Source organism: Lithobates pipiens, unplaced genomic scaffold (genome assembly GCF_037356315.1).
Source record: "Lithobates pipiens isolate NorthernLeopardFrog02 unplaced genomic scaffold, aLitPip1_a1.2 Scaffold_18, whole genome shotgun sequence".
NCBI lineage: Eukaryota > Metazoa > Chordata > Amphibia > Anura > Ranidae > Lithobates > Lithobates pipiens.
In genome coordinates this window covers 296,906,582-296,933,700 of record NW_027507758.1, presented here as the reverse complement: position 1 = coordinate 296,933,700, position 27,119 = coordinate 296,906,582, and the positions used below count along the sequence as shown (strand labels likewise).

Below are 27,119 nucleotides of genomic sequence, written 5' to 3'. Positions count from 1 at the left end.
TAGCATAAATTAAAGGCATGGTCTTTGCCTTGGGTCAAGAGCTGCGAGAAGGGAAGAATTCTGATAGTGGTACTCACACTGACAATTCTTGTCTGTTTTGCTCCATTCGTCCTCTATAATTTGTCTGATTTGCCCCATTAATGGGAAGACAATTTGCTTTCTTTTAAGAAAAGGAAAATAAGCTTTTGATTTCTGAGGAGGCTTTTCCGGATCCTCCCAAGCAATAGCATTCTTCACCACCTTGACAAACGGCTGGACCAGGGAAAATCTGAAACCAGATGGTTCAGAGTCCTCTGAAGACTCCTCAGAAGGATCGTCAGAAGAAGAATGCCTAGCTGTCCTTCCTGATGCAGACAGCAGAGTGCTAACAGCTAAGGGCTCCGGAGTGCTGGGGTCTAGGTCTTGCATTACAACAGCTTGTGGAACCGGATGGGCGGGGATTATGGCCGCTAGTTCTGAGGAGTCTTTCATGGTCTGCTTAATTAGATCGACCACTTGCTGGCTTTCCAGTTCCCAGTTGGCTGCATAATCCCTGAGACAGTTCCTACCGACCAATTTATCAGGGAGTGGAACAGCACCACATGCCCAGCACTTTTTTCTTGACGCCCAAGGTGGGGGCGAAGGAGAGAGACAATATCTCAGAGATCCTGATCTCCTAGAAGACATATGGTTTGAAGAGCGTGATCCCCTCTCTGGACTATCGTCATTGTCATGGTGTCGTGAAGGTTTTCCCGGATTGTTTTGAGGGAACAGGGCTGAAACAAAGTTTGTTCTTCTGTGGCGCACTCTTTTTTTTTTATATATATATATACTCACGTACAGATGGTCCTTTACCTGTTGGACATAGGAGGATCTTGACTTCATGATGAATGACTCATAGTGAAATGGGCAGGGGGATCAGCTGCAAGAAGATGAAGTAAGAAAAAAGTATAGAACACTTTAGAGAGAAACCAACTGAACCACAGTCTCAACCGTGAAAGAGGAACACATACCTGTTCTGCTGATATGTTTTTAACTGCGGGGCAGCCCACTGATTATCCAACGCAGCCCTGAGCCCAAATGGAGCCAAACTTCTAAAGAAGCAGAGGGTGAGGGGACTAATTAGCAAGCCCACCCCCCTCTGATACCATTTGCTGACCTCCAGTGTGTTTCCCTAAACAAATATGGCAGCTGAAGACTCACCTCCATGTGTGCCTGTGCCCGTGCATGCGCATTAACAACAGCAGAGGCCCCTGACTGCGACAGACATCAGCTCCATATTCCAGAGCCGCGCATGCACACTCTCCCCGGAACACACCCCACTGTATCAGGGAGGCCATCACTGCCCCTCTCTGTCTCTCTCTCCCTGCGTGCCCATGTATTGAGCGGGGAGTGAGAACCGGAAGCCCGCTAGCCACAGCAAGGCTCCCGGGCATCCCAAACCCAATACCAAGACTGGGGTTCACTATCACCCAAGATTCCAGCTTTAAAAGAAAGAGACTGAGATGGCACCAGCCAAGCCACGCATTCGTGGTCCGGAGAAAACAGACTTAAAGGGGAAACATTTTCTTTTATCAGATAAATAATGAAGAAAGTCTAACCTGTCCAGGGAAGAAAGGAAGCTGATCCTCCTGCTGAATCCACCAGCATTCGTTGTTCACGAATCACCAGCAGACTGCGTTCCTGTGAGGAAACTATGTAAAACCCCAAAAGATCCACAGAAGGGGTTCCCAATCTTATTAGCGCTAATAGCGGCCCAAGAGCAGGGACTGCTCACGGGAGAGGCTGAACCCGACCGACGCTGCCAAAGGCAGAGGTATGGACATACTGCAACTCTTCACCAGCTCAAGAGGTATGAGGAAAAAAAGGAGAATGTTGGGTAGGGACTGTGCCTTTAATTTATGCTATTCACTGGTCTTGAGGGAGGAGTCGAGGTGGAGCTCTATCACAGGTATGGTGCCATGGGGAGGCACCAGGAAAATCATTTTTACTTTCTGCTATAAAACATATTCAATAAAAAAATTGGAAAAAATTTATTTTTTTAATCAATTTAGGCCAGTATGTATTCTGCTACATACTGTATATTTGGTTAAAAAAACCCAGTAAGAATATATTGATTGGTTAAGTTATAGCGTCTACAAGCTATGGGATATATTTATTTATTTATTTATTTTTACTAGCAATGGCAGCGATCAGCGACTTATAGCTGGACTGCCGTATTGCGGTGGACATTCTGACACTGACACTTTTGACACTTTTTTGGGGACCTGTATCACTAATACAGTGAGCAGTGCTAAAAATATACACTGTCATTCTACTAATGACGGGAATTAAACATTAGGGGTGATCAAAGGGTTAACTGTGTTCCTAGCCAGTGTTTTAGAGTACTGTGGGAGGTGCTTTTACTAGGGGGAGTGATGGAATTTTTTCCCTGCTTTGCAGGGACACAAATTCCATCCCTTCCCTCCTGTCAGATTGGCAATCTGCCTTGTTTACTTAGGCAGACCGCCGTTCTGTGTCTTTCCTCATGATCGGCGGGTGCCAGTGGATATTAAGTCTGCGGTACCCGCAGATCAGCTCCCACTGTGTATAATCACAGCGGGAGCATATATATATATATATATATATATATATATATATATATATATGTGTGTGAGATTTGGAGCACATGTTCCACCCTGTAGCAGTATATATAGGGCGGACCTGAACCGGTAATGTAATGTACCGAATAACAACTTAACAGCTTAGCGATTACCCAATGCACATATACTGCGGCAGGGCAGCCGCTCTGTGCCAGATCATGTACCTAGTACGTGATCTGACACTTCCAAATCTGAGACATGCCCACGCCGCCGGGGACCCACTACCGCTGTGATTGTCCGAGGTGATGTTTGCAAGGACCTGCCGATCGTTTGTGAGACAGGCAGAACGGCGATCTGTAAACAGATCACCATTCTGTTAGTAGAGAAGACAGATATCTTATGTTTCTGTTAAGCAGGAACACAGATCTCTGTCTTCCCACAGTTAAAGCACCCCAGACACAATTAGTTTATATGGAAATAGTAAAAACCACAGAGGTGATTAAATATCACAAAAAGAAAACTCTATTTGTGGAAAAAAAAGGACATCAATTCTATTTGGGTACAGTGTTGCACAACTGCGCAACTGTCAGTTAAAATAACGCAGTGCCGTATCACAAATGGCCTGGTCATGAAGGGGAGTAAACCTTCCGGAGCTGAAGTGGTTAAAGTACATTAACCATAGACATCAGGTTCACATTACAGTTTGTTTCTTACAAGCTCATCTTCTTTTAGCTATCAGTTTGTAAACAATTTTGGTAAAACCTACATATGTGTAATGTATAATAGTGATGGTCTTCTCCATCTAGTAGGCGATGTGCACATTACTTAGTTCAATGTTATCCAAATAGAGCACATGCACAAGAAACCTCCGGAAACCTGTCAAGGGGCCCCAGAGTTTTGACTGCCTAGAGCAGGGGTAGGCAACCTGGGGCCCTCCAGCTGTTCCAGAACTATAAGTTTCACCATGCCTCTGGAAGTAATTGTAACTGCCAGCCTTGCAACGCCTTATGAGAAATATAGTTCCACAACAGCTGTAGGGCCCCAGGTTGCCTATCCCTGGCCTAGAGGCCCCCACAGAGTTAAATCCGGCACTGTGTAGAGTTAATTTTTTATAAATTTATTATGTTCAGACCCTTTGTCAAGTTTTTATTGCTGTCTGTGTCCCATTTAGGGAAATTCACCTCTCTATCGGGCCTGGTCACCATTGCCCTTGAAACAGAAAGTGAGGGGGGAATCCAAAATGTTGCCAACAGAACAAAAGGTAAGGGGAAATAGGGACAGCGGTTTTCCAGTGACAGTTGTCTAGAAGTAAACATTTTCCTTCTCACTTTGGGAGTTTTTCTGTATTTTTCCTGTTGCGTTTTTGGGACAGGATATGAAGATAACTCTCCTCAACAGTATACAGACAGCAAACAATTACCCAACAAGGGTTTTAACCTTTCCTTACTTTAACCAAGAAAAGTTGACTTTACAAACATTTTAAAAGAATATGTAAACCTAATAATTAAAAAAAAAAGATAATATTTAGACCATCAGTTTATAAACTTTCAAACTTATCAAACAAATAAAAAAAGGAACCAAAAGCCAATAAATATATTTGCATACAGACATGCACAACTAGCAAGCACATTTTTGCTAGATTATTTTTTAACCGCTTGTCCTCTGGAAGATTTACCCCCGTTCATAATTATGAATTTTTTTGCGATTTATGTAATTTTCCGCAAAAATAGAGCTTTCTTTTGGTGATATTTGATCAACCCAGTTTTTTGTATAACCAAAAAAAGACAGACAATTTTGAAAATAAAAAACAATATATTTTTTACTTTGTGCTATAAAACATGTCCTATAAAAAAAATTGGAAAAAAATGTAATTTCTTTATAAATTTAGGCCAATATGTATTTTCCTGCATATTTTTGGTTAAAAAATCCCAATAAGCGTATATTAATTGGTTTGCGCTGAAGTTATAGCGTCTACAAACCATGGTATATATACACTGGAATATTTTTATATACTAGTAATGGCAGCGATTAGCGACTTATAGAAGGACTGCAATATTTCGGCAGACCTTCTGACACTTTGTGGGGACCAGTAACACTAATACAGTGATCATTGCTAAAAATATACACTGTCACTATACTAATGACACTGGCTCAGAAGGGATTAAACATCTAGGGTGATCAAGAGGTTAACAGTGTGCCTAACCAGTGTTTGTGTTTACTATGTGTGCTGCTTTTACTAAGAGAAGTGATGGATTTTATTTCCTGCAGGAACACAAACTCTATAATTTTCCCCTGTCAAAATGGAACTCGGTCTTGTCTACATAGGCAGAGCTCCGTTTTATGTCTCTACCCGACGATCAGCGGGTGCAGGCGGACATCTATTGGCTGGCACCCACTAATTGACTTGTGCTGTGTCAAATCACAGCACAGCCACATGCTCCCCCTACTCAAAAATACCACGTTTTGGGTTGTCGCTAAAGAAGTAATAGAGGGGAAATCTTCCAATGAGGACACTAGGTTTGTTCACCTGGAGGTGCACAAGGGATTCCCTTAATTTGCAGGGATTTCCTCTCAAATCTCTGGAATGGGACACAGATGGCTAAAAAACAATTCTGAGAGGGACAAATCTGATATCCCTCCCTTACTCTATCCAAAATCTAAATGAAAAGTTTTGCCTTTATTTCAACTTTTAGGTTGTTTTGTATTAAACAACAAACAAATGTTATTTATAGCATTAAAAAATATATATAAAATAATATATACTGAATATACTGCTTACATAAATTATACACTTTAATGATCACTCTTCAGGCATATTCACAGTTAAATATTATCATTAAACTACAGTTTAATTAACTAACTTCAATGCAATCCAATCTTTGGCTAATGTAGTATACAGAAACAAACAAGTGTACATATTAGCAAGAAAGATTGTAACACCTTTATTGAGATTTGCAGTTAATTGATTGCAGAAAATCACAATATTGATAAAACTATTGCACACAAAAGTCTTATAAACCTTCAGGTCTTGATAGCATGGGGTTTTCCTTATAACTAACAAACACATCATGATGATGCTTTGAAATAATGAATAAGTCAGAGTAATGCCCCGTACACACGAGAGGACTTATGTCCGACAGACTTCCGCCGGAGTTCCGACGGAGTTCCGACGGAGTTCTGACAGACTTTTCGGCCGAACGGACTTGGCCACACACGATCACACTAAACTCCGACGGATTCGAACGTGATGACGTACGACCCAACTCGAATAAGGAAGTTCATAGCCAGTAGCCAATAGCTGCCCTAGCGTCGGTTTTAGTCCGTCGGAGTAGCATACACACGAGCGGAGTTTTCGAAGGGGACCGGGTCCGGCGGAGTTCCTTCGGGAAAATTTGAAGCATGTTCCATATTCTAAAGTCCGTCAGACTTTGGTGAATCAAAAGTCCGTTGCAGCCCACACACGATCGGATAGTCTGACGGACTCGGTCCTTCGGACTTTGGATGTTGAAAAGTCCGCTCGTGTGTACGCGGCATTAGTGTTGGATGGTTAGCCTCCAGGATGATCACTGTGGAGCCCCTAAGAAGTTAGGCTCAAGTTGCCCATAGATTAATTACAAGTGAAGTGGATGGAGGAAATCTTCCCCCTCTACCATTGTATTCTGACAGCAGGGCCACTCTGCTGTCAGAATACACTGATCAGCAGCTGCAGCGGCTCACTGACAAAAGTTTTCCAACAGTCCCATTCAACAGAAGTGTATGGCCATAAATGGTTTAAAATTCCACCAGTCCCTGCAGGACCCCTTTCACTTGTCATTCAACTTTTACTGAACACTGAGTCACAGGTTCTTTGAGATGTATCAGTGGATAGGAGCTAGCTTACTATACTGAAGCTAAAACTAGAGAGCTGAAAATATTTTTACAGCTGAGGAATAGCGATCAGCCTGAACACTAACAATGATAATTGCAGACACCATACTTCAACACTTTTTTTTTAGGCCAGAACAGGTTCACGTTAAAGCAGTATTAAACCCAAAAACAAATATGTAATATATTGCTAAGTTAACCAATCATTAGATGTGGTGACTACATTTGTTCTCTTTTTGTTTTGGCTTTTTTTCCCCTTATTTAACCTGGTGATCCTGCCAGTAACACACCTCCTCTATTAGGGTGTCTGCATTCTAGATGAAGTAGTAAAGCATACATCTCTGGACAGCAGCATTGTCAGGCTGGGGAGAGGGTAGTGTTGGACTATTAGATCATTATAAGTACCCCGTCAGTGGTAAATGGATTGTCTCGACTCCTACTTTGTTTGGAGAGCGTGGTCCGTTAGAGTTCTTGCACACATACGTAATCATTTTCTGATGTCTACGTATATGTAGGATCTTGCTGGTAGAAAGATCTTGAGTACACTATTCTGTGAAGATCTTGAGTATACACACCTATAGTAAAATTCTTCTCCATCCTCTTCCAGTTGCCAGTGTCACAATAAATGCACATATACACACGTATTTACAGAAATTACGGCACTTAAAAGTAAAATTTTCTGTTTTTATTTTACAGGATAACTCGCTATATTACTAATTTTTATGGAGTTGTGTGCATTTTTCCATAGACAACAATGCACCAGATCAGTTTTTTTCTGTGTACAAGAGACCTTAACCACTTCAGCCCCCTTAATGACCAGGCCATATTTTGCGATACGGCACTGCGTCGCTTTAACTGACAATTGCGCAGTTTTGAGTTTAATACCACTTTAAGCCCTACAATGACCATAGCCTTGGTAGTGGTTTCTACCCAATTTTTTCAACTTCAGTTAAAACAACCATTTTAATTTAAGTTTAGAGTCCCACTTAAAAAAAAAAAAGAAATCAAAAAAGAAAGCTTTCAGTCTATGCACTGAAGTGCATTGTTATATAAGATCGAACTTGTCCTGGCCCATTGTCAATGTTTAAGTGAATATAGTAATATTTCTGTGCATATAAGAGCTTCTAATCATTGCATTTGTAGCATTCTTACTGTGGAGATCCCAATGAACATGAGCAATATACAATCTATAGAATGTTAATACTTTTTATTCTTATTCTGTTTCGATTTTTATTACTCTGTGCAACCCCCTATTTCCTGATTTCTCACCTAGGCAAGAATATTGTAGATTGTCCACCCACTGTCTACTAGAATGTACACATCACCTATCACAGAAGGCAATGAGACAAAGTATCATGCAATTTTAATGATGCACGATGATGCACCCACATAGACAGGGATCTGGCATAGATTTGCGGTGTGTCTGCGCATGTGCAGGATTTTCTGTACATGTGCAGACACATCACAGGTCTCTGTAAGGTCTTTAGGACCTGAAATAGACTTGGTGACATGTCTGCTCATGCACAGCATGAAAGCCAGGAAGAGGACTTTCAAGATTGCAATGCAACAGCAGGCCAGAGGACTCGTATATACAGTATCTCAAAAAGTAAGTACACTCCTCACATATTTGTAAATATTTTATTATATCTTTTCATGTGACAACACTGAAGAAATTACACTTTGCTACAATGTAAAGTAGTGAGTGTGCAGCTTGTATAACAGTGTAAATTTGCTGTCCCCTCAAAATAACTCAACACACAGCCATTAATGTCTCAACCACTGGCAACAAAAGTGAGTACACCCCAAGTGAAAATGTCCAAATTGGGCCCAAAGTGTCAATATTTTGTGTGATCTTCATTATTTTCCAGCACTGCCTTAACCCTCTTGGGCATGGAGTTCACCAGAGCTTCACAGGTTGCCACTGGAGTCCTCTTCCACTCCTCCATGACGACATCACAGAGCTGGTGGATATTAGAGACCTTGTGCTCCTCCATCTTCCGTTCATCCCCTGTACCCTCAGCTTCTTTAGCAAGGCAGTGGTTGTCTTGGAGGTGTGTTTGGGGTCATTATGTTGGAATACTGCCCTGTGGCCCAGTCTCCGAAGGGAAGGGAATCATGCTCTGCTTCAGTATGTCACAGTACAAGTTGGCATTCATGGTTCCCTCAATGAACTGTAGCTCCCCAGTGTTGGCAGCACTCATGCAGCCCCAGACCATGCTTGACTGTACAGCACCACCATCCTTGACTGTAGGCAAGACACACTTGTCTTTGTACTCCTCACCTGGTTTGCACCACACATGCTTGACACCATCTGAACCAAATAAATTTATCTTGGTCTCATCAAACCATAGGACATGGTTCCAGTAATCCATGCCCTTAGTCTGCTTGTCTTCTGCAAACTGCAGGCTTTCAGTGTATCATCTTTAGAAGAGGCTTCCTTCTGGGACGACAGCCATGCAGCCCAATTTGATGCAGTTTGCGGCGTATTGTCTGAGCACTGACAGGCTGTCCCCCCACCCCTTCAACCTCTGCAGCAATGCTGGCAGCACTCATACATCCATTTCTCAAAGACAACCTCTGGATATGATGCTGAGCACGTGCACTCAACTTCTTTGGTCACCCATGGCGAGGCCTGTTCTGAGTGGAACCTGTCTTTTTAAACCGCTGTATGGTCTTGGCTACCGTGCTGCAGCTCAGTTTCAGGGTCTTGGCAATCTTCTTATAGCCTAGGCCAGTGATGGCGAACCTTGGCACCCCATATGTTTTTGAACTACATTTCCCATGATGCTCATCTACACTGCAGAGTGCATGAGCATCATGGGAAATGTAGTTCCAAAACATCTGGGGTGCCAAGGTTCACCATCACTGGCCTAGGCCATCTTTATGTAGAGCAACAATTCTTTTTTTCAGATCCTCAGGGAGTTCTTTACCATGAGGTGCCATGTTGAACTTCCAGTGACCAGTAAGAGAGAGTGAGAGCGATAACACCAAATTTAACACACCTGCTCCCCATTCACAGCTAAGACCTTGTAACACTAACGAGTCACATGACACCGAGGAGGGAAAATAGCTAATTGGGCCCAATTTGAACATTTTCACTTAGGGATGTACTCACTTTTGTTACCAGCGTTTTAGACAATAATAGCTGTGTGTTGACTTATTTTGAGGGGACAGCAAATTTACATTGTTATACAAGCTGTACACTCACTACTTTACATTGTAGCAAAGTGTAATTTCTTCTATGTTGTCACATGAAAATACATTATCAAATATTTACTAGGGGTGTACTCACTTTTGTGAGATACTATATATTTTTTGTATTATTATTATTGTCATACAAAGACAAATGTTTGACAGATTAAGGTTAATTTTACTGTGGCAGGGATGATAATGCCACCACCTTGCATACAGCATGAATAACACTGTGTCAGCTAGTAGGTCACATACAGTATACATGGTATGTCATATCAAGGTCCTCTTCTAACAGGACAGTTCTTTTTTCTTGTAAAAGAGGAGAACTCAGTGAAGATGACAGCTCTCTATTGCAACAGAAAAGTATTGTTTTCTTCATATTACACACCTTTAATGTTGGTTTATCTGAAATGAATTTAATTGTTGCTCTTATACTTTTGAAAACTTCCATGACACTCTTATGCCGCGTACACACGATCAAACAATCCGGTGGAAAAGTCCGGCAAATTCAAGTCCGCCAAACAATCCCCGCGTGTGTAGCCTCCGGCATACTTTTTTGACCCGAAAGTACGGCGGACTTAGAATGCCGTGTTGCACACCAATCTTCCCGCCGGACTCGCATTTCGGCGGACAATCCGGCCGTGTGTATGCCAGTCCGCCGTACTTTTGAAATGAGCGGACTTTTCCCACCCGGAGAAAAGTCTGCTCATTTCGAGTGGGTCTCCAGGTAGGCGGGACCTGCGAAGGAGCCGTCGCTGGCCCCGCCGCCTGGTATGGACTTAATGGGGAACTCCAACGCCGAAAAAAATCGGCGTGGGGGTCCCCCCCAAGTCCACAACAGACCCTTGTCCGAGCATGCTACTCGGCCGGCCAGGAAAGGGGGGGCGGGCGAGTGAGCACCCCCCCTCCTGAGCCGTACCAGGCCGCGTGCCCTCAACATGGGGGGTGCCTTGGGGAAGGGGGGGCCGCGCGGCCCCCCCACCCCAAAGCACCTTGTCCCCATGTTGATGAGGACAAGGGCCTCTTCCCGACAACCCTCGGCGTTGGTTGTCGGGGTCTGCGGGCGGGGGGGCTTATCGGAATCCGGGAGCCCCCTTTAATAAGGGGGGCCCCGGATACCGGCCCCCCACCCTATGTGAATGAGTATGGGGTACAATGTACCCCTACCCATTCACCTGTAAAATAAAAGTACAAAAAAAACACAACACACGAGATAAAATACTTTATTGCACAGCTCCGGGGGTCTTCCATCTTCGGGGGTCTTCTCGCCGGACTCCTCCGCTATCTTCTTGTAGCTCTTTTGCTAGCGGAGGAGTCCGGCTTTCTTCCTCGCCGCCGGCCTCTTCTTCCGACTCCGGGGGTCTTGTCCCCCTCTTCGGTTCTTCTGCCGGGCCACGTCTCCTTCGCGGGCCTGCCTACCTGGAGACGCGCTCGAAATGAGCGGACTTTCCTCCGCGTGTGTGGGCGAGTCCGTTCATTTCAAAAGTAGGGCGGATAGTACGGCAGACTTAGTACGCCGTATTAGTCCGCTCAAAAAGTGCCGTGTGTGGGCAAGTAGCCCGTTCGGAAAGTCCGACGTACAATCTGGCGGGAAGTCCGCCAGACTAAGTACGTCGGACATACCGCTACGTGTGTACGCGGCTTTAGATAACGTATGGTCTTTTATTATATTACATCTATTATATTATTCTACATTTGTGTAATGATTTATTTGTTGTTTTTCGTTTCCTCTTTTCTGGCTTACTAATAAACAAAAACATTTTTGGCCATACTTCTCCTATGGAACACAGGAGTGCAGTTCGTTCTGCACTCTTGTGACCAGTTTTCAGCCAACAGTGGGCTCCGCTGGTCCAGGCTTGGGAAAGATGCAATCATAAGGTTGGGATCCGCCCTTAAACCTGGCTCAGTCACTCAGCAATCCGTCAAGAGCCCGAGACATGTACTGTTAAGAGCAAATTAATACAGCCACCACATCTAGGGACATGTAAACTACAATAAATTCATTTTTTTCTTGGGCTTAACCTGTTGCCACCTACAAACCACATATATGGCAAAAGAGTGGGCATTAATGCCCACAAGCTGCACATAAGCTTCACTAAGTGGCTGATGTTTCTGTGCTTAGAGCACGCTCACTGTGTTTTCCTAGCATGGAGAGTTATCAAAGACAGCTCGTGGTTCCCACTAATATTCACCACTTTGACAGCCAATCAGAGTTGTCACATGATTGCTTATCCTTCCTGCCCTCCAGGCGTAGAGACCCTATGAATTGGACACTGGTCTGGGCGGGAAGTACATCTACGCTTACAATTCAATGCATCAGATCAGCACGATTTGTAAATGGCGCCCTTGTTATACAGGATGTATTTAAAGGAAAATTTCTAAGAACAAAATACATATTTCTGTCAGCACTAGCGGTGAAATGTAAAAGAGACCCTGGTGATTGGTTTCAAACTTTGCACCAAGGGAGACATTTGAATGTGTGTCTAGACACATCTCTCATGTGTTTTCTAGATAGCAGGTAATGGTAAGGCACACTGCTCGAAGTACAGTGCAACGTGCTGCAAACGATAGGATTAATTCACATAATGTTTTAGGATTATTTACTTGGTAAATGAAATACATATGTGGTTAAATATTTATGGCTCTCCTAGGAGTTTATGAAACACTAAGCCTGAGTTAAGCATATTGTGTGATGAAAGATTGCATTACATAAGAAAAGCTGAATTCAAAAATTGGCAACAAATATTTTGACAGACCCCTGAAAAGCCTCTTTCTGTGTGGTGCTCTGTTTGTTATATTGTTTAAACCACTTAAAAAAAAAATACACCTATTTATTTATTGTCTTGATGATATAAAAGTGCTTTTCCCGATGAGTTAAAAAAAGATTTATTTTTAAACTATGGAGACCACCACATGGCTGAGACATTTCTCTTTATAGGCCAGTGTTATTCTGCTCTGGGAAATCAATATGGATTGCATCCAAGAATCGCTCTTGTGGTCCAATAAGAATCTGCAGTGTCTTTTAATCACTGACATTGCAGATTTCTAGTGGGTGACCTTGTCAGCCATCTTTAATTGTATGACTGGTGGTGGGAGCCAAAAATGTTTCCAATCTGTTACAAATGTGTGAGTGAGATAACACATATTACAGGGTTTTGTGTTGATGTATCAAAATAAACAAGTATAGATCTAATGAACCTGGGGGCTGCAATTTTGACATGTTTTGGTAACAGTCATGTGATAAAGGGGGTGGAAATTACATTCTTTGGTAGGAACCTGCATAAGTCTCTTTCAAAGTCTAGTCTTTACTTCTTAATTTAATCACATTTTAAATTCCCCCAGCCCTGTAAAATAAAATAAAATAAAAATTTCACTGCAATACCTATCATCTCCTTGGCACTGTCCTCTGAAGAAAGTCTATTGAGACCAGTAGCTGCTGCCCCACTTCTGGGTTCAATGACACCCAGCCTCATCCATGCTGGAAGTCTTTGCACAGGCAGTAACACCTTTGTTGATCTCTGGAGCATTTTCTGTCTCCGGTGGTGCATTCACATCAATATTAAGGGTGTGTGTTACCACAGGAAAGCACTACATATTAAAGTATAAGTAAAGGTAGAGTGGAGGGGCCTGGAGCATGGGCCTGGTATTTGACGGCAATTCTCGCTCTATGGTTTCACCTGGTGCCCCTCTGTGGAAAAACCCCACATTGCCTCATTTTCTGAAGCTCCCTGACCCTGTAGCTTGGACCCGATTCAGCATTAAATTGGTAAAGGATATCACTTCAGACCTTACACTAAATTTTTTTGATCATTTTGTCTCGCATCACAATGTCCCTCCTTCACATTTATTTAGATATCAGCAGTTGTCTCATGCTTTCAGGAGTCAATTTCCACCTGGTGGAGCTCAGCTGGTGTCCTTGGACCTTGAGAGGGTCCTGAGCTTTGAATTGTTGGAGAAGCCCACCCCAACCCTCTATGCACACCTCCTCTGTGTGCCCTATCCCGAGCTATCGGTGCTTTGTCAGTGCTAATCCCTTGATGCTTCCGAATTGGACTCCAAAGATGTCTGGGACTTTCCGTTTAAAATCTTGGTATTCCTATGGGACCACCTCATACAATTTAAAATTGTACACAAAGCCTATCTCACCTCATACCATTTACACAGCATGGGATCATCTCAGTCTCTGGGGTGCTGGCTATGTAATCATAATCCATGTGACTTTTTTCAAATCTTTTGGTTCTGTCCAGCAATCAGTGTGTACTGGTCACAAGTACTCTCAGTAATTAACTTGGTTGCAGGTATTTCCATGACTTTATCCCCCAGGGTTGTGCCTGTTGGGCCTAGTAGAAGAATAGTTTCCAGAGTGGCAGAAAGATCTATGATTGGTCTACTGCGGTTCTACACTAGGAAATTCATTACACTATGCTGGAAAAAACGCCCCCCCATTTCCTTGTGGAAGCAGCAGGTTAATAATGCTTTGCCGTTCTATAAGGATATATATCGTACTCACATAGAGGTGATTTTGGGAAATATGACAGGGTGTGGGCTAAATGGCTGGTGATACCTAGTGCTCCCCCAATTACCCTACTAATAACCTCGGCTGTCTCACAAGTGTCGTGGGGCTTATTGGATCTTTGGGGATGACCTATTTGCCTTGGGTGGCTGGCTGTGCATGAGCCATACCAAAATGTTCTTCAGCTGATAGTTTGTTGTTAACACAGTCCTTAAGGCCTCATTGGCTTCCTAAGTTGCATTTATTTTGCCTTGATAAGCCCCTGTGAGGGCTAAGTGCCTGAGACTGTTTATGTTTATGGTTGTGTTTGTACCTTTGTATGTTTTTGTATCACATTAAGAAATCAATAAAAATATGTATTACACCTGTCAGGTTTTTATTGCTGTCTGCACCCTGGTTAGGGAGATTCGCCCTCTCTACTTGTCCTGTTTACCGTTATCACAGTAAAGTGAGTAAAGGTGATAAGGTGAAACAAAATCCCAACTTATGAGCTGTCACCAGAATAGAAATGGAAGGGAAATCTTCCAATGGGGCACTAGTTATGCAGACCCTGGTGAAAACTGGGATTCCCTTACATTGTAGGGGTTGTGTTGAAGCAAATTTAAAAACAAATTACAGGCGTTATACCCTTCACTTACTAATAAGAAGGATGTGAACATTTATTTTTGTAACCATTATATATTGATTGTCTTGATTTTATTAAAAATTATTGTATACACATTTTACTTTATTTATAGTTCACTGGCTTTCATGGTGCACAGTATAGTATTTATTTGCTCTTTTACACTTTGAGAAATTTGTAGCGGTACATTCATTCTTTTATTGTATAAATGCTGTATAACATGTTTGCAACGCTCTTTTCTGCTCATAGGATGTTGTTTACTCTGCCCATAGGGAGCTGTTGGATAGAAAAAAAAAATCTGAAATAAATATAAGAATAATTTATGCTGTAAATGAAACAATAGCGTTATCAATGTGTAAACACTCACCATGCAATGTCACTGACTGCAAAAACAATGTTTTAAATATTTTTCAGAACTTTGCTGAAAATACCATGAATGAACTTCTTGGCTGGTATGGTTATGACAAGGTGGAGCTGAAAGATGCAGATGATATTGAGTTTAGGAACTATAATCCAGATGGGGAAGGCCGGCAACATATTTCTGTTCTCAAAGGTAATAGAAATTAATTTGTAAGAATTTATACATCCCTGCTGTTTTTTTTAATCAGGTTACAGAGTATAAGAATATTTCAAGGAAAAAGGTGTATATTTAGTGGGTTTTATTGAATTGAGTACCTTGTTTTGTGCGCTATTGTATTTGTTTGTTTTTTTATTTTTTATTTAACTGGACCTTAAGGCCCCTTTCACACGAGGCAGGCTCCGTTGAAGTCCACCTGCTCATCAGGGAATCTATCCACTGATTCCCGCTGAGCAGTGTGTGTCTACTCTGCTTATGCAGAGTGGACATAGACACAGCCAACTCTCCTCTATGGGACAGCCAGCTGTAAACAGACCGCCTGTCGGTTTACACCCAACTGCCATCCGATCCACCAGATGGATGGGGAATGGATCCCCATGTATTTTTAGCAGGTAAGATCGGATCAGATGTCAGAGGGTTTAATGCTGCTTCATAGAGGAGACTGGGGGGTCCAGTGAAAAACTAACAGGCAGACCCGATTGGTCTGTCCGTATGAAAGGGGCTTTAAAGCAACCTCAGCAGACAATGTCAGAAATAGGAACATAGGAGCAATCTTACAGTGGGGACAATTGTTCATAGTGACAACTATTTAAGATCGGATTTGCCTACCTTGCACTTCCTGTTGCTTCTGAAGACAGGAAGTACAGAAAATCTCCCCTAAGTGACACAGACAACAATATACCAGCTGGTCAAAATAAGGTTATATTTTAAAATGGATTGCAGTTTAATTCAGTATGCCAGTTATGTTGAGACTACATTGTATGAATTGCGATAGTAATACAGTTAAGGCAATCTTTCTTTGTCAGGTTGTAAGAGACACTCTTTGGGTGCAGGAGAAGTTTGGATATAAAGAGGGCTGATGTATTAAAGGCAAATAGGCTGCACACTTTGCAAGGGAAGTTACACATTGCAGGGGAATTTTCCCCAAAGCTTAGTGAATGCGGTGAAATTTCAAAAAATACCCAATTCTGTGCAAAGTAAACAAAACTTAAAAAATAATGCTAACCCCTTCATGTTCTCATGTGTAGAGCTATGTAAACATTTACTGGGCCTTATTCTTAAAGCTAAACTCCAGAGAAATAGGAAATACCCAAAATTAATGCAGCTATGTAATCATTAACTTATCCTTTAGGCTGGGTTCGCACTGAGTAATGGAGCGGCTCACAGCAGGGGGCCCAGTGCGTCTCCATTCACCGGAGCCACTCCAGAGACAAGTGAATCAGCTCTATAGAGAGCCGGTCACAGTTTCGCAACATGCGAATTGGATGCCTAGGAGATCTGTAAGTGAACGTGAAACTGAAAGTGGACCTTAAGTCATTTTTTCATCTTTCCATCTATTAAATCTTCTGCCCTTGTTGTTTTAACTTTGGATAGTGAAACATTTTTTTCTGCCAGTAAATACCTTATACAGGCCCCTTTCTGTTTCTTGTCTGGTCATTAGCCTCAGGTAATGACATTATGCACAGCTCTCTTTCTCACTCTTGTGAGCGTTTGCCAGGAAGGGAGGGGAGGATGAGCCATAAGAGGGCCAGTGAGAGCTGCAGAGCTGGATGTATGCCTCTGTGTAAATCTAGGAAGTAAAGAGACACCGGCTGCTGTCAATCAAAGTCAGTGAGCCATCACTGGATAGAAGGGGGTGGGGCTGTGCCGTGGCTCTGTGTCTGAAAGGACAAACAGAGCAGCTGCTCAGGTGCACCCATAGCAAGCTGCTTGCTGTGGGGACACTAGGAAGGAGGGTGGGGCCAGGAGTGCTGGCAAGGGACCAGATAAGAGGGGGATTTGGACTGCTCTGTGCAAAACCACTGCAAAGAGCAGATAAGTATTACGTGTTTATTATTTTTAAATTATAAACAAAACAAGACTTTAGTATCACTTTAAGTATTAAACGGTTTCAGTCATGTCCCTGCTTTCCACTCTTTCCTAAATACTGTACATATTAAAATATCTTTTTGTAAGTGAGATCTCCAGAACTGGACTCAGTATTCTAAATGAGGTCTAATGCCGCGTACACACGACCGCACTTTTCGAGGGACTAGGTCTTTCCGACTGAGTTTTCGCGGAGTTCCGACTGACTTTCCGAATGAACGGACTTGGCCACACCAAAGTCTGACGGATTCGAACGTGATGACGTACAACTGGACTAGAATAAGGAAGTTCATAGCCAGTAGCCAATAGCTGCCCTAGCGCCAGTTTTTGTCCGTCGGATTAGCATACACACGAACGGATTTCTCGGTCCGGCGGAGTTCCGGTGGAAAAATTTAAAACATGTTCTATTTCTAAAGTCCGCTGGATTTTTGGCAAGCAAAGGTCCGATGGAGCCCACACAAGATCGAATTGTCCGACGGACTCGTTCCGTCAGACCTTTGCTGTCAGAAAGTCCGGTCGTGTGTACGCGGCATTACTAAATATCTATATTAGAGAATCAGGACCTTCCTGCTCTTCTTGCTGGGGATGCCTCTAGTGATGCACACCAGAATTATCTTTGCTTTCCCCACTGCTATGCCACAGTGTATCCTCATTTTGCAATCATCCAAAATAAGTACCCCTAAATCTTTTTCCTTTGTAGTTTTGGCCAACACTGTGCTCCCACAATTGTACTTTATTAGGATTATTTTACTCCTAAATACATTAAACTGGATTTTGAAACATTGAAATGCAATTTTCACTGCTTCCAGCAATGTCAAACCATGTTCCATGTTACAGACACCTCCAGGGATATCAACCCTATTGAACACCTTTGTGCATCAGCCACCCTGGTTCAGAAAGTGTGTGATATAGGAGTCAATTCACTAGGAGTTAAAAATACTGCATACATTTTTGAGATAAAATAACTTAAGCACAGTAAATTTTGCATTAGATCATTTTTTATTTTGCAGTATTTAACGTGTGTTTTTGCACACAGTCAGAACCCCCGGTTGCAGTATGGAGTGAAACAATTATCAGTGGTATTCCTGCTAAATGTGACAGTTCAACTCAGGGCTGCAAATAGCTAAGGAGCAACCAGCAGAAGCTGGGGACATTTGGGACACTGTGCACTGTTTTTATTTACACTAGTCACTTTTTTTTGTGAAAGAGTATGGCTAATATGTATCATATACTCATTCACATGGGGGGATCTGGGAGACCCTTTGTTAATGCGAGCTTCCAGATTCTCTCTAAGTATCTCCTGGCACTCCCACAACCACCAGGCCAGGGTTGTGGGGAAGAGACTCTTGTCCTCGTCAACATGGGGGCAAGGTGCTTTTCCAGGGCCCCCCGTCAGCAAAGTACCTCCCATCTTGAGGAGGTCTGCATCCTAATAATGGTCGGGTATGACTTTTGGGAGATAATTTCTTTATTTTTGGCATGAGCCCCCCAAATCCATAACGAAGGGCCTGGTGTGAATTGGGGGGAACCACACACATTTTTTTCACATTTTTGTCACTTTTATTTAGTTTCTGCTGTCAGTGGGGAATCCTTGCAGTCAGCAAACGAGTCGCTGGTTGTTAAGGATGCAACGGGTGTTATTTTTGCAGTAAATGCTACATAGCTCCCCAAACTCTTTGTATGTCAAAGTAAAATAAAATAAAAACATATATAGTACAGACAGGAAACGTGACCTGGCACAAACACCGTAACATGCCTTCATCTCTATTGTATAACATACAAAAAGAACAGTGGTCATTAGGACTTTAAGTGAGGCGTGGCACGAGAAATAATACACAAATGATAAATAAAAATTATATTTATTGAACAAACAAAATTTAGACATTCCATGAGCATCCATAGTATAGTTTCAAAAAAGGTAAAGCTAGTAGAGAGCTGACATCTAAAAAATGTACATTTACATGTAAAATAAATTTTACATCTTGCACTGGTACATAATAATATATACATACGCAATTGCATGGTAGGCATAAAAATTAAAAGCCATAAATCTCTTGACATCTTAAAAAACTTGACACATTTCGTGGAGCTTGTCCACTCATCAAGGGTTTGGTACAAGAGATATATGTCAGCTCAAATATCACCCAGAGTCTAAAAAGAGGGGGGTAAGGGCGTCCAACAAACGTATATCCCGGGGCTAAGGCAGGAAAAACCACCACGGCCCAGAATAACAGCCAAGGAGCCAGCCAGTTCACACAGTGTAGTCCATGATTGAGTGAAAACATATGTAGCCCACATTAATGTGTGTGGTTACATGAAGTGAGAGAGAAGTTCCATGGCAAAGAAAAAAAGAAAGAAAGCCATTTTCACCAGAGGGGCACTGAAACTTCTCTCTCACTTCATGTAACCCTCCTTCTCCTAGTGGTGCTTCTCCAGAACTGCAGCTTTTGTGGGATGTTCCCAGTTTGCAGTGGTCAGGATCTACCAAAAGTGGTCTGAGGAAAAAATAACAGAAGAAACCTCAAGGCACCCCAGGGTGCATGGGCACCCTGGTTGAAAAAAGACTGACCTAAAGTCATTGAGTGCATTACAAGTGTACCTAATATAAGGTCTAAAAGTGCAAGAGGCACTGGGAAATAACATTACATAATAAAATATCAAGAAAAAGAGAATACATTTCACTAACAGCAGCAAGCATATTGGCAACAGCAAGAACCCACCCCAATTCACAAAAGGATCCCATCAAAATAGCAGTTGGCAGCTCCATCTCTGCCAAGAGTGACATTATTAATTGGATAACTTGCTTATCTTTGAGGCTGCAGCATTATGATAAATTTGGAAGCGTTTATTTTGAGCCAGAATACATCTCAGTCTGTCTGATTTCTTCCAAGCCATCTACTTCTGACTACAGGTTAACGTTCATCTGAATCCTCATTAGCCACTAGTGGTGCTTCTGTTGTAAGAAAAAAGCAGCGCTGATTATAGTGCTGATCTGATGCTAACCTCCAATTCTATAGGTTACAGCTGTGGAGGAGGAAATGTATCAGTATTTCTGGTGTGGGAAGAAGACGAGGGATGCAGTAGGCGATTTTCACACTGCTGCGATGTCCATGATCGGATGTGATTCGCACTGCACTGCAGTGTAAATCACATGCGATCTCTGTACTATGCGATTTCAGCCATACAGATAGTATGGCTGAATTCGCATCGCATCCGTACAGGACCTTTTTTTTGGTCCGCAGCAGAATCAGATCGCATGGGTGTTCACACCATGCGATCCGATTCCTGTCTGAGTTTGCAGATCGCACTGCGATATGCAAACTGATTTGGAGGTGTCATTAACTTTTCACTGACACTCCCAGCAGTTCGCATAGGGCAGTGTGAACTGCCGCTGGGAGACATGCGATGCGGGAACCCGCAGTAGATTCGCAGCGTTCCCGCATCGCAGCAGTGTGAACCTAGCCTTAAGGAACATAAGGGCATTTAAATTCAGTTGTCAACTGTAAAAAGTATTCATGTGTCAAATTGGGAAAATTTGTGGTGTAGTGGATTTTAAAAAGAGCATTTATCTCTAATATAGTCTAAGGTTGGACAGTGCATAACCTAAAATATGAAATTGTGGTAAATGCTTTAAAATATTGATTGTTCTATTAATTTTCATCCACTTTAAGTTAAACACTTGAGTACTGCACTCGTCATCGTAGAAATTGCGTGTAATCTCTGTGACTTTCGCTGAATGTATGTTAAAGTGGAACTACACTGCATTTGAGTACCACAAACCAAAAATACTATTTAATTCATTTTTAGTATTCAAAGCAAACTCATCCATCCAGGTCTGTCTGCGGGTGGGGGGCTTTTTGGAATCTGATCCTGACTCCCCCAATGTTAATGGTTATTGGGTACATCGTACCCGTACCCATTCACAAAAAAAGTAAAAACCACAAAAAACGGTTTTTGACAAATCCTTTATCAAAATAAATAAATAAATAGTGTCCCTCTATGTCCATCACGATGCCTGCCCGACCCGAAAAATGGCAAAAATTGCTTCACCATCTAAGAGGCTACCCAAAATCTGCCCTCTCTTCAATTTGACAGATCTTATACAGGAAAGGGACGGGCCACCCAGTTACATCACCCGGTGGCACTGCCGCCTTCTGATATCAGAAGGGGGCAGTGCTACTGGGTGATGTAACCTTTTGGCCCTGCCCCTTGCCTATATAAGAGCGGTCAAATCATAGAGAGGGCAGTCGATGGGTAGTCTCTTAGGAAGCAAAGCGTTTTTTGCCATATTTCTATTTTTCGTGTCGGCAGGCGTTGTGATGGACACCAATGGACACAGTTTTTTTCTTTTAATAAAGGAGTTTTCTGTGGTTTTTACTTTTTGACACTTTTTTTGGTGAATGGGTAAGGGTATGATGCCCCCGATACCTATTCACATGGGTGGGGGGGTGGGATCTGGGGTCCACCTTGTTAAAAGGGGCTTCCAGATTCTGATAAACCCCCACTCGCAGACCCCGACAACCAAAGCCCAAGGTTGTCAGGAAGAGGCCCTTGTCCCCATCAACATGGGGACAAGGTGATTTTGGTGCCTCCCCTGCCCCAAATCACCTACCCCCCCATGTTGAGGGCATGTGGCCTGGTATGTTTCAGGAAGGGGGTGCTCGCATGCCCCCCCCCCTTTCCTGACCTGCCAGGCTGCATGCTCGGATAAGGATCTGGTATGGATTTTTGGGGGGACCCCACGCCATTTTTTTTAAACATTTTTCTATTGTTGGCATTTTTTATCTTTATATTCATCTGTCAGTGGGGAAGCCTGCTGACAGATTATGTTAAGGACACGGGTGACCGGCTTCCCGGCCCGCTGCTTAACAACCAGCTATTTCTTCACACAGAATTCTAATCTGTTGATCGTTTTTTGACTAATGCGTATTCTAATTGTTCTGAACTTGGAATTCATTAAAAAATTTCTAAATTAAACAAATTTTAACAAAAACAATACAAAATGTAATGAAAACAAAACTAAACTTAACGAATTCCGAAACCAAACTAAAAAAATTTCATAACAAAATGAAATTAGTAACATAACAAATCTATCCGAAACAAAACCGAACACATTTTTCCATTCTGCATATGTCTACTACTGATATATATGACATCATTTTCCCAGGACAGGAATCCAGGAAATTACTGAAGAAAAAAAGAAAGTTTAAAACAAGTATATATGATACATTTTCCTATCTATTTACTAACGATAGCATAAGGAATAAAAATGGTTCATGTTGATTGAGAGAGAGAAGTTTGGCTTTAATGAGCAATATACATAAACAGACACTTTGGAAACATACCCCCAGTTCCCAACCTATAATGGTGCATCATTTTAATATGTTACTCCTACCATCCCTCTTTAATTCCTTATTTAATAAAAGGTGATAAAATATTTTTAAAAAATATTCGGATCTAGCTCGTAGTCAGGGCGAAACATGTCAGAGGAGCATAGCCAGGAGCAGTTCAGGCTGAAGCCATTATTACCCCTCAATATAGTGGTCCGGTGTGTGGTCCAGTGTGTGACGTTTACACCTTCTGTCTTCCAATCTGTTTCGGCTAGCCTGGATGAGCTTGTTTGAATGTCGGCACCTGATCTGTACTTTGGTTTGCATGGGCAAGCTTTGCAGTGCTTTGAGTGGCGCTCCAAGTTTTTGTATCTGGATATCATTAGGTTCCAGCTATTGAATTGTTGTTAAAGGGTAACGCCACTTTCGTGGGGAAAAAAAGTAGCAAATAAAGAAAAAATAATATAGCGTATACAACTGCAACACAAGTCATATTGTAATTGAATGTTATTAAAAATTACCTTTCATTTTCAATCTGCAGCCTCTTTATTTTTATGAAAATGCAATGCAATATAGCTACCTGGAGGTGTTCTGTACACAGAATGTGTACTGAACACACCATAGAAACATCATTTCCTGCTTGTGTGATTGGCTCACTGATTTTCCCAGAAGTCTGCCTAAGATTTCAGGCATCCCCTGCAACAAAAATTTATTTTTGGTGAAATATTTCCACTAAGAACATGTCGAAAGGGATGCAGGCCCAGCTGATTTCCTCATTAGTGCTGATAGATAATCATGAAACCACTCCCATTAAACCCACCAAGCATGGGGCACAGAGGAAAAAACAGGGATTTCTTCAGAATAACAAAAGGTAGGAATCTACAAAGATCGTTATAATCCTTGCAATGTACAGAGATCACCCAGAGGGGAAAGTTTTTTTCTCAACAAAAGTGGAATTACGCTTTAAGGTTTTCAATAGTAGGTAGCATTTGATATTTGGCTATCAAAGTTTTTTGACTCTTAAGCCCCATACACACTATCAGATTGTCTGCTGAGTTTTTCCTTCAGATTTACCAAAACCATGTAATGCAAGGGTCTGCCTGATTGTATACACATTGAAACTCCTAAGGTTTGTTCTCATATTATATGGTTTTGGTAAATCTGAAGGAAAAACTCAGCAGACAATCTGATAGTGTGTATGGGGCTTTATGGGTCCAGAACAGATGAAATTGTGTCAAAAAATGGGTCAGGGAGTAAGGTTTAGCCCATGTGAATGCCCATTACAACTACATTGAGCCATTTAGACTTAGGCCGCGTACACACGGGCGGACTGTTCGCCCAACTTTGTCCGCTGAACAGTGTTTCAGCGGACAGTCCGCTCGTGTGTGGGCTTCAGCGGACAGTTTCAGCGGACAGTCTGACGAACAAAGTTTTTCGGAATTTCCGTAAAACTGTCCGCTGAAACTTGGTTTGAGCGGACAGTCCGCTCGTGTGTAGGCTTGTTCGTCAAACTAAGTTCCGCGCATACTCAGAAAGGATTTACACGCCGAAGGTTGCATTGCAGTGTATAGGACGTCGTTTTCTAGTCCCGTCGTACGTGCCGTTCACGTCATCGCGCACGGTTTCAGCGGACTGTTCGTTCATCGTGTGTAGTCAAGTCTGTTCATGCAGATTTTGAGCGGACTGTTTGACAAACTGTTTGACAAACAAGGTTGGGCGAACAGTCCGCGCGTGTGTACGCGGCCTTAGTCTAGTAGATAACTGATTGCACCTGAGTATTGTATTTGCTACGTATTACAGAGTTTAGCAGGGAACTGAAAAGTGGTGTTTTATTGACTGCATCTTTCCAGATTCAATGTGTATCAGTCTAACTTCTTTTTCAGTAAATCCCAAAGAGGATTTAGGAGTATTATCTGACTGTTCCTCAGAGGAAATGAACATTGTTTACTAGACTAAATACATTGATTCACTGTTGTTGTATGTTAGCTAAAATTTATATAGCATCCCAATGGTGACAATTTCCTCTAGGCTAGAACGTGGCGATTAGAAGAATTGATGGCATTTGTTCTTTGCAGAATCCATCATCTATTAATGATGACAAAGATGACATACAGATGTGGCAAATCTCTACTGATCACACATATTAATCTTACTTAATGGTCTGAGGAAAGATGAAAATATTCTGTTATTACTGTAAACTGACTCCGATTCATATCATGACATTGTTTGATGGGACAGTTTAATGTAAATATATTTTAGATGCATATTTAATGTTTTATTTCTATAGTCTGTACTTATCCATATTGTATATGCTTGTATATTTGCTTATTGTAATACTATTTATTGTACATAGCCGTGCTTTAGTGCTATGCCTACTACACATGATCAGGAAATATGATGAAAAATACAGTTTTCAAAAAGATCGTATGATAATCTGCCGGTTAGTACACAGCTTTCAAGAGACGATTACGACAGTTCATGGAAAATTATTTGAAGGAACAAACACAAAAATTTTTTGTTGTTTGATAACAGAATGTTTAACCACTTAAGGACCAGAAGGATTTACCCCCTTCCTGACCTATTTTTTGCAATATGGCACTGCGTTACTTTACCTGACAATTGCGCGGTTGTGCGACGCTGTACCCAAATAAAATGTATGTCCTTTTTTTCCCCCCACAAATAGAGATTTCTTTTGGTGGTTTTTATTTTTTTCGCTATAAACAAAGAAATATGTAAAGTTTGAAAAAAAAATTTTTTTTTTGTTTTCTACTATAAAACATACCCAATAAAAAAATAAATAAGAAATCATATTTCTTCATCAATTTAGGCCAATATGTATTCTGCTACATATTTTTGGTAAAAAAAAAAAAAAAACAATAAGCATATATTGATTGGTTTGCGCAAAAGTAAAAGCGTGTACAAAATAGGGGATAGATTTATGGCATTTTTATGTATTTATTTATACTACTAATGGCAGTGATCAGTGATTTTAAGCGGGACTGCGACATTGCAGCGGACAGATCGGACACCCAACTCACATTTTTGACACATTTTTGGGAACCAGTGCCATTATTACAGTGATCAGTGCTAAAAATATGCACTGACATTGTACTAATGACACTGACAGGGAAGGGGTTTACATTAGGGGCGATCAACGGGTTAACTGTGTTCCCTGGGTGTGTTTGCTAACTGTATGGGGGATAAGCTGCCTGGGACAACACAGAAGTCTGTCTTCCTGCATAGCAGAAAGACAGGATCTCAGTGTAATCCCCTATCAGAACGGAGATCTGCATTGTTTACTTCGGGAAGATCCCCATTCTGTCTCTGCGGGGAATGATCGCGGGCGGCTGGTGGAAATCAAGTCCACCGGACCAGCTGATTGTACACCTATGTACACCTGTGGCCATTTGCCTATGGCCATTTGCGCAGCTGAGCCACCTTGGCGCAGTTTAACTGCGGTGCCTGGTCGGCAAGAGGTTAAGCAGTTTAGTATTCACTTGAAAACAAATCGGAAAGACCAAGGCCACGCATGCTCATAAACCACAGAATACATTACATTACATTACCCCCTTCCCCAAAGAACCCCCCCATGTTGAGGGCACGCGGCCTGGTACGGCTCAGGAGGGGGGGCGCTCGCTCGTCCCCACCTCCTTTCCTGACTGGCCGGGCTGCATGCTCGGATAAGGGTCTGATATGGACCCTGGGGGGGACCCCCACTCCGTTTTTTCGGCGACATTGATGTCCTTCGCTAGTTCCGTCTACCTCGAGCCACATTCAAAATGAACGGACTTTTCTCCATGTGAGCAAGTCCGTTCATTTCAAAAGTCCAGCGGACTAGCACACAGATGGCCGGATTGTCCACCGGACTGCCGAGTCCGGCGGACAATTTTGAGTCAAAGCTTTGTTCTAAGTCCGCCGGACTTTGGGAAAAAAAAGTCAGCCGGAGCCCACACACGGGCGGATTGTCCAATCGTGTGTACTCGGCATAAGAGGTAGCAAGGAGGATGTTCCAGCATCCTAAGCAGGTGCACTACAGGTGGTACAGTTAGTGTTGAAAATATTTTTATTGGAGCTTTTTCAAGAAAAACAGTAAAACAGTAAACATCATGAGATAAATGAATGCAAAGAACAGTAACAGAAATACATGTACGGGAGGCTAGCCAAGGACTATCGTTCATAGCTGGTCCCTGTCAGTAAGCTTGGAGAATTGGGAAGAGAACCTGTTCTCCGATCCACGAGGTCATACCAATAAAAGATGCTCATGGGTTACTACATAAGGTAATTTGTAATAAATAACATAAAGGAGACAGAAAAAGAGAGAAGAGAGGAAAGAGAAGAACAAAACAAAGAAGGAACAAGGTGGTAGGGGGGTGAGCAGGAGAATAGGGAGATAGGAGAGTAGGGGGAGGGGGAGAGGGGGTAGTGGTACAGTTAAACAGTGTCTGCATGAAAGCAAATTTACTAAGTTGGTGGCCTCTGCTTCCTGAATGCATCTAAAAGATTTGTTTACAGTTTTTACTAAGGCCTTTTTTAATGGTGCGTACTACAGCATACTACTCACATTGTCTGTATTCTACAGTATATTACTCACATG

The 27,119-nt window shown here is 42.2% G+C and overlaps 1 protein-coding gene across 4 annotated transcripts in view; it reads left to right on the top strand.

Annotated features, from left to right (window-relative positions):
* The window catches only part of SOBP (sine oculis binding protein homolog), a 268,830-nt gene that overhangs the window by 50,411 nt on the left and 191,300 nt on the right, over positions 1 to 27,119 (top strand). For 2 of the 4 annotated variants that reach the window (XM_077487161.1, XM_077487162.1), the window contains exons 2-3: positions 3,733 to 3,822; positions 15,167 to 15,305. In XM_077487161.1, coding sequence (XP_077343287.1) covers positions 3,733 to 3,822; positions 15,167 to 15,305 — 229 coding nt within the window. The remainder of the gene's footprint in view (positions 1 to 3,732; positions 3,823 to 15,166; positions 15,306 to 27,119) is intronic. The other 2 variants (XM_077487163.1, XM_077487164.1) reach the window with 1 other exon arrangement.